We start from the raw sequence: 14,546 nt of genomic DNA on the forward strand, positions 1-14,546 counted from the left end.
TCTACACATGGCGTTAAAATGTGCCTGTCATCTGTCCACTGTGCCAGATTTCCTGGTCCCTTCCTTTATGTAAATGATTTCACAGCTATTCTTTCTAAATGTTATTTATTTATTTATTGTTGGACACGTATTGATGTAATCAGTCAATGGTGTCGCCTGTCAATTATTTTATAGGGCAGAAGAATTATGATTTAAATGGATTCTCTGTCCAGATCTATCTACACTTGTAAGATAACCGGACACAATGTGTGTCTGAAAACCAGAGGTGGATAGGATGATCTGATTTCAATCAGATCACAATGGGTCTTTTGATTGTCTACACCTGTCAAAAAATGTGGGCACAAACAGAACGTGGACAAGATCAGGAAAAAGGACCCAAGTTAGAACCAGCTATATAAATGGGGCTATCGTTTCACAATCATTAAGAATGAAGCAATTTGTACATACTGAAACAGTAACCTGCTTATAGATATAGCACCTTGATCTGAATAGATGCAACAGTCAAATAGTGAGGTATTTGCTCACTGAAATAGACACAAACGGATAAAAAGGTGTGAATCTTACAGTAGTGACTATGTTTGTGACTGAACAGAAAGCAATACTTATTTTTGAAGCTGGCTTTACACTACTCAACCCACTGTACAAGTTCTTGCCGCTCCCATCTAGTAAGATCGTACACCCCCAAGTGATAAAATGAAATATAACTCTTAAAAACAAGTGTTGAATATACCTTCTATGAGAAACATAGAAAGTCAAGTTCACACTCACCCAGCCACCGTAGTCCAATGTGGTGAAGAATGAAGGCCATATGTGTGTGTGTGTTTGTGTGTCTGTTAGGGTGTCTGTTCCTGTGTGTGAAAGTGAATGTGTGCATAAGGTGATAAATGCCTTTACACAATGCTCCAGTAGGTGTCAGATTTGAAAGCAAAGTAAACATCGTCCCACAATTACTAACACAACACTATCAAGTTTACTTCACAGTAACCCACACAGGAACATCAGAGGAAAACTAGGGCCGTAATCTGCACAAACAACTCATAACTCGCACACGGCCAGAGGCAGATAAGGATATTTTGATTGACTGGGAAAGGAAATACGACACTAAATGTAATACTCCACAAAGCTTTAATTGTACAATAAAATGCAGAAATATTACAAAAATCTCTTCAAAGCCAGCAGAAATGCTTGCAGTCCATATTTAGACATGATTAAAAGAAAAACAACTTTACAATTCTGCGCTTGGTATTGCTAGTACACAGTCTATAATGCCTTTTATTGTAGTGTTGACGGCTGAGAACGCAACGTTGCATCATTCATCTCGTAATGGCCTTAATAAAAAACAAACAACCAAACCCTTTAAACCAGAGAGGAAGAGGTGAAGCGAAAGGTTTTACTCCGCCCAAAATCTGTCCACGAAAATAAGCCAACGAAGTGAGGAATTTTTGCATCAAATTTGGTCAACAAAAATGTAATTGATAGTTTGCTACGTGAGGCTTATTTGATCGAATATAAGTTTTGTAATGGTTAGGTTGTTACGAATGCAAGTTACCCAAAAACAACTTTATATCGGAGTTGTGCCTGTTGTCATAGAGATAGATAGACTCATCATGGATATAACCCATTTTAGCATGGACATTGCCATTGAGGGCTTTCACCATTATAAAGTAATCAACTGGGTGGGGATTCCTATGAGTTGGGTGCCTGGCTACCCAAACTCCTTGCTCCAGTCAAAAGCTTACTCCATGCCCACAGACGTTAGTTTCTTCTCTGCAATGAGTCTGGATCTAAGTAACTCCCCGACGATTTCTAGAATGGAAATCCGTTCTAGACCATCTGATTGGTCCCAGAAACCGATGGATTGGCCCAGAGCCAGAACACACGAGGGTAAAGCGGCGTTTGAAAATTCGTCATTGGCTTTGATACTCTGCTTGGTTAGAGATTATCCAATCGCTAATGACTTTGTTTTGTACAACACCTCACATTTTGACATCACCACAAACGACTTCAATGATGGCAGTCTCAGACTGAAGTATGTAGCGAATGATAGAGCAGCGGAAGAATTCAGTTTGAGTCCTCAGGCAATGAGTCGGGAGAAATCAGCTAATGAAAAAGAAAAAAACGGACTACTTAAAAAATTGAGATAGCTTCAATGGCGCTGCCAATGCTGGTACAGACACTATAATGGCACAGATACAAAGATGAGTCCTCTATCTATCTCTATGGCCTGTTGTTCACACACGTATCTACTCTCTCATTGGCTAGAATCTCACCTGATCTCGCCACCTTCCGCCTGCCTTCCGTCTTTGAGGACATGTATTTCCATTGGTAGAGCAGTCACTCTAATATCTTGTCAATATAATGGACAATCTTTGTTTAAACACACTTCAACTCTTCCTGTATGACATCCCTTCCTGTGCAGTGGATGGGTAGAGGAGGTCACAAATAAAACAGAAGTGTCTCTGCTTCCCTCCTCCAGGTTCAGCTGATGTCCTCCGATGTCCCTTCTGCCCCATGGGAGTGCCCATCTCGGGAGGGAGGAAACTGAGTGTTTATAACACAGATCAACTGCGGCTGCATGGATGAGTAGGACTTCTGTATTTATGCATTTGTTCTTCTGAAAGCCCTCGACACAAACACAAACAATGGTGCTGTTGTCGAATTGCGCACAAGGAAAAGGACATGCCTAACTCCTGTTGTAGTTCATCCCTATTGATATTATTACACTTGTAAAGGAGAAGGGCCTTGACATAGCAGAGAGTTTAGAACAATATAAATAAATACATATAAATTAGTTTTTATTAATTGATATAATTAAGATACTTTACGGTTGTTAAAGAGAGATATCAATGATCGGCTGCCTCAAATCACCCTCTTAGTCCACTCCAAAGTTACACTCAGTTGGCTAACTGTAACTTCCCCTGAGTTTGAGCTGTAGTCTGGGGGAAATCCATCGTCAGTGTCCCCTGATTTGACTGTGGTCCCTTATGGAAAGTAATGTATACTGGTTGATCCTCGTTCACAGAGAACACAGATACATGGTCAGCTCTTCTGTGTTAGTTGGAGAGTCCATGGATGGCCTATGGATGAGCAGAGACTCGGATGAATAACAGACAACTTTATGGCTGTCAATCATTCTGATGGATTGACAATAAAAGAGAATGGAGTGATGAAAATAGTTCTCACTCTATGCTGGTTGTCGTAGGTCTCAATCAGGTCCTCTTCCTCAGTGAAAGGCGGTGGCTCCTTGCAATCCCGCGTTAGAGAAAGCTGGGCACAGACAAAGACAGGATGGCAAGGTTAATACAGTCTTTACTCAGTTGTTTGAGCATCAACTCAAATCAGATAATAAACCACTGCTTTCCGAGGCCCTCACCCCCTCAACCATGGCATCCTGCATGCTCCCATTGGCTGTCTCCAGTTTGATGAAGAGGATGGCGTCGTGGACAGAGAGAAAGAGGAGATCTCGTGTAACCTCCTCGTCGAAGAAGGCCAAGGCTTCCATTTTCCGTACGATTTCATCTGGAGTGTTAGATGCCGGTTAGAGAGAGCAATAACAACAGCAAATAACCCAATGCAGAAGGCAAAGCTGTCTAGTGCTGAAACAGACTGGTACAGACTCCACCAGTTATCAGAATGTGAACCTCCAAGAAGGCCAACAAAACACAACCATTATTATGACATAGACATTTTGATAGTGCAATCTGCTTTTAGTTCATTCTAATCCATTTGGCAGCATTGAACCAACATTTCACAGCAGAAGTCTTTGTAATAAAGTGATAGCACTGTCCCGATAACACTGCTTACTATGCTCAAGATTTAAATAGTGACATATACTGTATTCTTCTATCCCAAACAGTACCGTCACAGCCTGCGATGTAGACATTGACTCCGATGCGTAGGAACTCTTTAATGACCTGTAGAGGACAGAGGGGGATAGATTAGTGTGACACCAGGCCATTTATCTCACAGAGATAAGCTCTGATATCACTAAACACACAAACCCTCTGACGAAGTGCATTCCTGCGCCCTGAGATTGCTACAGTAAACAGAGCAGCCACAGGGCATAATTTAAATTAGTATTCTGAGGTTGTTGAACCATACCAGCGGAGGCTCCTCAGAGGAAGAAGGGGAGGACCATCCTCCTCAGTAAATTTCATAAAAATAAAAACAGTTATCATTTTTAGATAAAACTATACAAAATATATTTACGCACTGTTTTGCAATTAAGGTCTACAGTAGCCTCAACAGCACTCTGTAGGGTAGCACAACGGTGGAGCCGGAAGACAGCTAGTTTCCGTCCTCCTCTGGGTACATTGACTTCAATACAAAACCTAGGAGGCTCATGGTTCTCACCCCCTTCCATAGACTTACACAGTAATTATGACCATAGCCGCGGGAAGTAGGGGTGCTGAGGGTGTTGCAGCACCCCCTGAAAAATCGGATTTTTATTTATTTATATTAATACACATTTCCAGCACCCCCCAAACTACTTCCCGTGGCTATGATTATGACAACTTCCGGAGGACGTCCTCCAACCTATCAGAGCTCTTGCAGCATGAACTGACATGTTGTCCACCCAATCAAAGGATCAGAGAGTGAATCTAGTACTGAAAGCATAAGCTACATCTAGCTAGCACTGCAGTGCATAAAATGACTCAAAGAGTAGTCAAAGAGAGAGAAAGATAATAGTTGAACAGTTTTGAACAAATTCATTTATTTAAAAATGAATAGAAGCAAGAGAGAGAGAGAGAGAGAGAGATAGCAAAATTTTGTTGTATTTTGTTCAATTAGCTAGCGAATGCAGCTAGCTAGTTTAGCCCACTCAAACACTTGGCTCAAACCGAGAGGGATGCTATGTTAGCTAGCTGGCTATGGCTATCCAACACTGAATTCATTGCCACCGGGGCCCGCTGGTGTACCTGCTAAACTGCTTGCTGACTGTACACTGTACTGCATGATTGTAGCGGGTTTACTAACGCGTTAGTACTAGTAGCTATGTTGACTATGACGTTAGCTAATATGGTGACAATGATGTAGACTGTGTGTAAGGGTTAACGGTTATGATATGAAGGTTTGGCTTGGAATGTTTTTTTTGCCTGGTCACAGACAGCTGATGTGTTGTCCACTGAAGTCCACAAGCGAAGGGAAAAGGTGAGAGGAGGAGAGCGCGTTGATGCGAGCAGGAATTATACAATGGCCAAAATGATCATGCTGTTTGTATGTGGCTGGTATGAAAGTGAACTGTTTTTGCGTGTGATCAGGGGTGTATTCATTCCACCGATTCTGTTGAAAAACTTTTCTTAAATGGGAGAAAACAGAACGAAACGGGATAAACATACCTGAATTTGTCCAAAAGAAACTCTCGTTTGCAACTGTTGGACTAATGATTACACCCTAGATCAGATAGATGCATGCAAGAGTGTGCGATGTGGTATTGAATGTGTCACTGTCTCTAATTATTTTCTCGACCTGTGCACCTACGTTGTACACTTTCATTCATAGACTAAGTTGTAGCAACCTCATGTTGGGTATAGGGAAAATTTGAGTATCATGTAGCCTAAACCTATTGATGTTACATTGAGCTGGGTGAATGGAAAATGAATGACAGTCATCCAATATGCTGTAATAGAAATAAGGCCATGCTCCCTCATCTTAAACGTCACCGACCGCCTCTGAACCATACAGAGGGTATTTGTTCCTTTAGTCGTGTCATTTGTGTATTGTCATGAGCTGGGGCACTGTGTATAAGCTGTGACATGATGCCTCGTCATACAGTAGATCACTAGCTCAAATGATGTCAGAAAGATGACTCACTATAACACTGTAGTAAGGGATCTTTTGTTTTTGAATGAACTGTAGTCTATTCTATAGAATATCAATATCCTATAGTATGGATAGTACTAGTATTAGAGTCAGACCTACCAGCCTGAGGGACTTGACGGCCACCACATCTAGGAAGGACACGGCTGAGAAGTCCAGAACCAGGCTGTGGATCTGTACCTTAGGTACCGACACTCTGACTGGCAGCTCCAAGGCCCAATCCACACGGACCTCCACCTCTGGCACAGGCCAATCCCCGTCCTCCACCTGCCCGGACTCCCGCTCGCTCTCGAAGCCCTTGTTGTCGACACCCAGGGAGACCTCGGATACCACCTCCCCTGTCTGGGGGAATGGAGGTTCAACCAATCAATCAATCAATCAAATGTATTTCCACAACCAATCATAAAATCATGAAAGATGGAAATTCCCTGATGCAAAAGATTCTGAGCTGAACAGATGAATGTTATCAATAATCAGACTGTATCGTACCTCGGTTGCCCTCAGTTTCCCTTTCTTTATCAGTTTGTGAATCTTCTTGAGGGCCTTATTCCTCTTCTTGAACACTCTGACAGAGTCAAACCCCACCTGCAGGTCAAAGGTCAAATGCACAACAAACTTTCCGTCTTGCCTGCTTGTAGAATGATAAGGCCTATCCACAATCTATTCAATGTCAAGGAGAAATATAATGAGCTCACTCACCGTGGCTCTCAATCGCTCTTTGAAGTAATCAATGTTGGCAAAGTAGATGGGAGCGTTGCACTTAAAAATCTTCATTCCGGGAACTTCTGCAATCTGACAGGGAAAGGCCTCATTATTGCATTTATTTCTGGCATCCATTTTCGGTATATATTAATTAGAGTTCAAACATATCAGATGTCTTACATTCTTGTAGTCTTTCATGTTCCTGTATATGTTTGTGCCGGGTATGTTTCCAAGTGTAGAGCATGCAGGACTATGGAGGAAGAGGAAAATATATTGTTTATAAATAAAATATAATAAAACATATTTTTCTTAGTGCCATCCTAATCATTTCTATTTTGTAGACAGAAAATATAAATAACAACAGTTTAAACTAGGACACATCAACCATATGAATCATATAATATCTTTGTTGTTATTCTTTATGCTTATTTGTCTGATATTATACATCAGTGGGTTTGGGAAGGTTGTCATGCCTAGTAACCTGAGCTGAAGACTTCAAAGCCATTCTAATAGCCTTTGATTACAGAAGAGGCCTGCTCAGTGTTACTCATAGTTTCACTGACTGACGTTTATATACTCTTATCTAGATACACAGCGGTAAAGAGCACGTGGTCAAACACGCGAGCCAGGAAAATATTTGGATCTTCTGATTTAGTGTTAATGGGTTTATATTACAGGGCAAATACTGTAGTGTACACAACAATATCTACATCAACATATTACATGTAATCTAGGCCTTCACAGAATGCATCTAGTAATGTATGGGATTGGTACTATGCAGTGTGTTAAGTGCTGTAGGTGTTACTCACAACTGTGTCCTGACCACCACAGTTCCCATCTCAAACACCAGGCCAGCCAGCAGTCCCACGTCCAGTCCCAACACCACAGAAGCCAGGCAGGTCGCCAGCCAGATGAACTGTGAAAATAACAGGTTTCAGCTTTAACTTATGATGAGATCCAGCAGAAAAGGTCCTAGTACAATTTTTACATTGAAGTGAAATACTATGGATTGGGTGTCTTTACGGTATCTTTACTGCCAGTGATTAAATGTACAGTTATTCCATGTACACCAAGTTTATCATGCTTTCATGTCATTTCCTTCAGGTGATTGAATGTGGATGGTGATCTATAGTGTTGCTGAGTGTCAGTGTTACTCACACAGTCTGCTCTGTTCTGTCTCCACAGTGTGGGCACCTCTGTCACCTGCATGAACATTCCCTTCAGGTTGGCGATGACGATGGCTGCCAGAACTGACTGTGGGACCAATAAAGAGCTGGATCAGTGTGTTAGTTAGTCTACAGCAATCCCATTTCACACTCTGCATTGTCATTGTAGTGGTTGATGATTAGACCTATTATACAGCTTGGAAGCCATTTCCTCACCTTCTGCAGTGGTTCCAAGAGGTGCCCCAGAGCCAGGATCACAATCATTACCATCACAGCTGAGATTATACCAGCCACCTGTAGGAATAGCACACACGTTTGTAACGGCACCAGTGATTGTGTGTGTGTATTTTCCTTGCCTATAAGTACTGTATAGTGTACCTGACTCTTGCCTCCAGTGCTCTCCTGTACAGCGGTGCGGGACAGTGCAGTGCTTGCCACAAAGCTGGAGAAGCAGCCACAGAACACATTACTGAACCCAAACGCTATCAGCTCCTAGGAGACACAGGGAGAGAGCCTGGTCAATCTACTGCAAATTCTACATGGAGCATCACACACATGTTACAGCTGAGAAACCAGTGTCAATCTGCAATCTGTACCTGTGCTCTGCTGTGATATCATAGAGACTAGGGCCTGATTTAGAAAACATTTGCTTTGGTGCTAATTTGCAATATACAAATCTGGTTTTGGTTGGGAGTGTTGAGTTGCTGTAAACCCATTGAATGAAGCATTTGAGTGATACTATCAAAACCAACACAGTGTTTTACTGGTGTCCTGACTATGTGTGTGTTTGTCTGGAGTGACTCCAAAAAATTGATTTTGGCCACAATGCTCACATTGTTTCAGAGAGACATTAGGTCATATTAAACTCTTGGTTATAGACACTCTCACACCACAGGTCGATTCCCACAGCGTGAGAGAAATCCTGCTAGGGGAAAGAACTTGATTGGCAGGAAGTTTGGGACGTACCACACACACACACACACACACACACACACACACACACACACACACACACACACACACACACACACACACACACACACACACACACACACACCTGATTGCCGTCGATGGTGTAGTCGTGTTTTGCAGCGTAGACCTTGGCCACAGAGACAGCCACTGCATAGCCCACTACTGCTGTAGAGAAACTGGAGCCCAGAATGTTCCACAGCAGCTCTGTGTTTGGAGGCTGAGCTGGAGCAAACCTGTGGGACAAACACCTCATAAGTTACATGGGAAAACATCATATTTTTGTGGTTGCAGTTTTGATATTGTATTTGATTTAGGAAGTGTACAGTAGCCAATTTAACTGAATGTAACTCATATTGTTGTTTAAATAGTATTTCAATGATGTTTGGTATTGTTGGGACAGTTTCTCCATACCATTTGTCAATATTATTGTTGGAACCATTTCTTAATACTCTGGCGGTAACACTACAAGCCAAGGCGGTCTGGTTTGGACAGCGCCTGCTGAATGACTTAACGAAGATGACCATAAGATTCTAAGTCTGTCAATAAAAAAACTCCAGAACATCCTCTGCTGTGGGCAGTGGCGGCTCCCTGAAAAAATTCTCAGGAGGGGCAATTTTGCTGATGATTTAGGTGACCTACACATTTTTTAAAAAGATATGTCCAGAAACAACATGAAGACAGGGGCAGCATATAAGTCAATACCAGAATCGTTTATTGACTGATCTCAGGAGTGCTCCTAATCTCAGCTTGTTACCTGTATAAAGACACCTGTCCACAGAAGCAATCAATCAATCAGATTCCAAACTCTCCACCATGGCCAAGACCAAAGAGCTCAAGGATGTCAGGGACAAAATTGGAGACCCTACACAAGGCTGGAATAATAATAATATGCCATTTAGCAGACGCTTTTATCCAAAGCGACTTACAGTCATGCGTGCATACATTTTTTGTATGGGTGGTCCCGGGATCGAAACCCACTACCTTGGCGTTACAAGCGCCGTGCTCTACTCAGCTGAGCTACAGAAAGTGGATACTCATGGATGCGCATCGCAATTGTAAAATGTCAACACAATTGGACACACCACGTCATTTTGGAGACATGTTATTGACAGTAAACTATTGTAGATGCGACTGCTAACTAAATAAAACATTTTAGCTGGCTAGCTAATCATCTTAGCTAAATGTGGGGCAAACAATTCAGTTATTTACCGTTAATTTGAGGGATTGGGGTGAAAGAAATCGAGTTACATAGTGATACTTTGCGATATACTGTGTTGACAATATCGCAATATAACCATATCCACCCTGTCCAAAGTCTCTACTTGGTCTCAGTTCTCCAGTAAACTTGTGATTATCAACACTAACCTCATCGTTGTGGCGGCGGACAGCTAGCCTGTATCCCTCATCCAGTTGAGTGGCAATGTTATTTTTCGTTCCGTACCATTTTTGGAAAATCCTCGGGTGTAGGACTTCCCCCCTTTAGTAGAAACCTGTTGAATTATTAAATTTGGTCTGGGAGGTCCTAATTGTTTCGTTGCCAATTTATCTTCATTTGTTCATCGACAAAAAGGAAATTCTTTCAAAGACACAATCGAGGTTGCACTGAAGCCTAGCCATGTTGATAGTAGTAGTGAATTGATTGGCGCTGCTACCCTCTCTTTTCTTAGTTACGTTCATGTGACGTAAGCGTAGTGCAAGCCCACAGACACCCATTGAGATTGTATTGAAGGCTCTGAAATTTGAAAAAATAGATTTTACATGGGGAGTCTATGACAGAAGTTCTAGGCGATTTTCAATCTGACTGAAATCGCCCCCAAAAGGGGTGGAGCCATTTGCACGACTTTAGCCTGATTCGACATTTAGTGGCAGTGTGGCACTGTGGCAGATCAGACAGTATAGATTACAACACTGATAACTACTGTTGCCGTGATATAATTGATTAGAAAAAAATCCCTTCCTTTTCCCGTTTGGCAGTGCGTCGCCCATGTCGCCCTATTGAACAGGCCGTCCCTGGCTGTGGGGACAGGAAACAGGAAGTGCCACAGGAAGGGCTCTCACCCCCTGGGGATGCTGTGCACAATGCTGGCGCCGTGAGTGCGACTCCAGCTCCGTGGCGTAGGAGATCCCAGTGGCAACCACGGTCTGGGAGAGGGGGTGGATTGGGGTGGGTTTAGAGAAAGTGGGACACATGAGAGGTGAGACAAAGAGATACATGATGAGTTACTGCACACAAACATGTAACACACACATATGAGACATATACAGTCATTTCATCTTTAGGTTATAGTTATTTTATCACTTGATTTTAAAAGGAATAGTTTAGCAAAATTACATAATTAGCATTGTTGAATAAATCAAATGGTGTAACTTTGTGGTGAAGTTCTAAAAATACCCCATTAATAGTAGCCAATAATATCTTCAGAATTCTCCGTAGTCCCTTTAACATGTTTAGATATTCTGCAGTTCATAGAATCTCAAACACTAATCATTATCATTTCACAACAGTCAAATGTTGACTGTGAGTCATTCCATTTCCTACCACAATCACTTCGATGGGGATGGGGACGGGAATCTTGTGGCGGAATTTGGTGTTGACCTCTTTTACAGCCATGACAATGACAATGGTGAGCAGCCCAGAGACCAGGTCAGCCATGTTGGTCTGTCTGATGTTGGTAAACACGTCGTTGAGCGTCTAAACAGAAGACTTTGTCATATTTGGTGATCTTTAAGTCAATGCACACATCTCTGACTCTATCCCTGAGATGTGCATTTTGTTTAATGCAAAGTAGGCCTTCAAATTAGCCTAGTTGTATAGGATGACCACTAAATAGAAAGCTATTTTATTGTTATTTTGTCAATAACCATGTGTTATTTGCTGGAAAGATTTTTTCTGAATGAATTCTCAGACACTAACAGCCTATCAAAAGGGATCTAGACAGATGTCCTTCTACAGTGTGTATTAGAGTATTAGACACTCACGTAGAGGATGGAGAAGCAGCCATTGTGGTTGTTAGTGGGGACGGAGAGGACAATCTTCAGCTGGGAGATGAGGACGTGGAAGGCAGCGGCAGTGGTGAAGCCGCCCACCAGGGGGTCTGACAGGTAACGGACCAGGAAGCCCACTTGGAGCAGCCCCATAACCACCTGTATGGGAGACACACCTAGTCACCATGGAGATACAGTAGCCCCTTTTGCACCACCTGACCTGTACATCACTGATCATTTTAGGCTCAGAGTTTTTCCAGACCACATGACTTAACCAGCAAAAACTCTGGATCCAAGTTAAAGGCTATAAGGGCCCAGAGTAGGTCCTCAAGGCCTTATATTAATATTAACCAGTAGTGTAAAGTACTTAAGTAAAAATAAATTAAAGTTCTACTTAATTAGTATTTTGGGGTATCTGTACTTAACTATTTATATTTTTGACAACTTTTACTTTTATTTCACTACATTCCTAAAGAAAATAATTTTTACTGCATACATTTTCCCTAACACCCAAAAGTACTCGTTACATTTTGAACGCTTAGCAGGACAGGAAAATGGTCCACTTCACGCACTTATCAAGAGAACATCCCTGGTCATCACTACTGCCTCTGATCTCACGGACTCACTAAACACAAAGGCTTTGTTTGTAAATTATGTCTGAGTGTTGGAGAGTGCCCCTGGCTATCCATAAATGAACAATAAAACAAGAAAATGGTGCTGTCTGGTTTGCTTAATTTAAGGAATTTGAAATGATTTGTACTTTTACTTTTGATACTTAAATATATTTTAGCAACTACATTTACTTTTGATACTTAAGCATATTTCAAACCAAATACTTTTAGACTTTTACTCAAGTAGTATTTTACTGGATGACTTTCACTTTTACTTGAGTCATACTTTTACTGTAGTATGACAATTGGGTACTTTTTCCACCACTGATATGAACAGCATGATATCAGATCATTGTGGGACATCAATGTGTCTTCCTCTTTGTACTGTGTCTTTAACTCAATAATTACCTGGAACAGCCCGACCAGCACAGTCATGGAGGACGCCACCATGATCCTCTGGGCCTCCATGGCCTCCACGTCCACCACAATCCCATCAGCCCCTGTTTCATTCACACCGGTGCCATTCACAGGAAGCAGGAAGTGATCATCGGGAGCGAGGGTCAACACGATGGAGCCCACCATTAGACAGGTGACAGGGAAGGGACCTGAGGGGTGTAGAACAGGCAAGGGAGAGACCTGGTAAGAATGCACATGCAATTGATGCCAGCTTTGTAAATACATTGTTACGTTAAGCTTCCAATCTTAGGAGATGGATGAGTTCATTAGTCATTGGTCAATGGTCAGTCCAGGTGTCAGTCAGTTTGAGGGCGGGCCCTACCCACAGAGATGTGTCTGGAGGTGCCCAGCAGGAAGTAGGTGAGGACGGGGAAGAGGGCGGAGTAGAGTCCATAGACTGGAGCCACAGACACAAGCAGGGCATAGGCCCCAGGCTCAGACACACAAAAATAAACCACATGGAAATAAGCAGTGTTTGTGTTCTCACGTCTGTCTGACAATTGAGGAGGGGGAACTGCAGTCTGTCATGTTTACTCTGCTAAGATTGATGACTTTCAGTTTCAATGACATGTTATTTCAGAGAGTACTAAACAAAACGTATTAAGCATTACAATAGTGAGGAAAGAACTCAATTTGGTCACACTTGATAATCAAAACGTTGCTATTTGTGGACTCTACACTTCGACTACAGTTGGTTTAGAGAAAACTGGCACACACACCTTGTAAGCTGCACACCAGACCAGTGCTAACACCAGAGATGACATCACTGGGAAGCCACTCTCTGATTGGGTATCTGGAGAGCCAGTCAATGACAGGAAAGATTCCTTTCACCACCTTCAGGGCCTGCCTACCTGAGCAGCTGCATGGGAAAAAAACACATACTGCATGCAGCATAGATACAGACAGAGACAGAGACAGAGACAGAGAGACAGACTCACTTCTCACAGAGCAAACATACAAAATGTTGCCTGTCTTCCTTCAGTAAGACTATTAAAACCTTGTCCAAACTGACCCACAGGAGCGGCTGAATCTCTCCCTCAGGGTCCTCTCCTCCCGGGCCTGCCTCTCGTTGTCCTCCTCAAACGTGGGGTTGGAGTAGATGGGTCTGGACACGGTGTATGTGTACTGGTTCTCTGGAGAGAGGGCATCCATACCACTCTACCTGCTGAGGAGACAGGCATGATGGAGAGGTTTACATGGAACACCACCAGTGACCACCAGTGCCTACCCTTATGAAGTGTAAACGTCTTGAGATTTGCGTGACATTATGTGTTATGTGAGTGATCTTACAGTCCTATTCAATCAAACCTAGCACTTCCAGGGTAGTGAGAAAGCCTGTTTGAATGTACAGCACCAGTCAAAAGTTTGGACACACCTACTCATTCAAGGGATTTTCTTTATTTTTACTATTTTCTACATTGTAGAATAATAGTCAAGACATCCAAACTATGAAATTACACATGTGGAATCATGTAGTAACCAAAAAAGTGCTAAACAAATCAAAATATATTTTAGATTTTAGATTCTTCAAAGTAGCCAACCTTTGCCTTGATGACAACTTTGAACACTCTTGGCATTCTCTCAAACAGCTTCACCTGGAATGCTTTTCCAACAGTCTTGAAGGAGTTCCCACATATGAGCAAATGTTGGCTGCTTTTCCTTCACTCTGCTGTCCAACTCAACCCAAACCATCTCAACTGGGTTGAGGTCGGGTGATTGTGGAGGCCAGGTCATCTGATGCAGCACTCCTTCACACTCCTTCTTGGTCAAATAGCCCTTACACAGCCTTGAGGTGTGTTGGGTCATTGTTCTGTTTAAAAAACAAATGATAGTC

The 14,546-nt window shown here is 42.4% G+C and overlaps 1 protein-coding gene across 1 annotated transcript; it reads right to left on the reverse strand.

Moving 5' to 3' along the window:
• Window positions 1-1,651: 1,651 nt before the first annotated feature.
• Window positions 1,652-13,875, reverse strand: LOC121543541 (pendrin). Its single transcript, XM_045208440.1, is given in 21 exon segments — window positions 1,652-3,077; window positions 3,184-3,267; window positions 3,374-3,519; window positions 3,860-3,914; window positions 5,923-6,162; window positions 6,310-6,405; window positions 6,520-6,612; window positions 6,703-6,772; window positions 7,332-7,438; window positions 7,681-7,776; window positions 7,905-7,982; window positions 8,067-8,180; window positions 8,746-8,893; window positions 10,719-10,759; window positions 10,761-10,802; window positions 11,200-11,352; window positions 11,640-11,804; window positions 12,665-12,861; window positions 13,035-13,146; window positions 13,430-13,571; window positions 13,725-13,875. Coding segments are annotated over 21 exon segments (2,343 nt in total). The 5' UTR covers window positions 13,865-13,875; the 3' UTR covers window positions 1,652-3,053.
• Window positions 13,876-14,546: the final 671 nt, after the last annotated feature.

Source organism: Coregonus clupeaformis, chromosome 28 (assembly GCF_020615455.1).
Source record: "Coregonus clupeaformis isolate EN_2021a chromosome 28, ASM2061545v1, whole genome shotgun sequence".
NCBI lineage: Eukaryota > Metazoa > Chordata > Actinopteri > Salmoniformes > Salmonidae > Coregonus > Coregonus clupeaformis.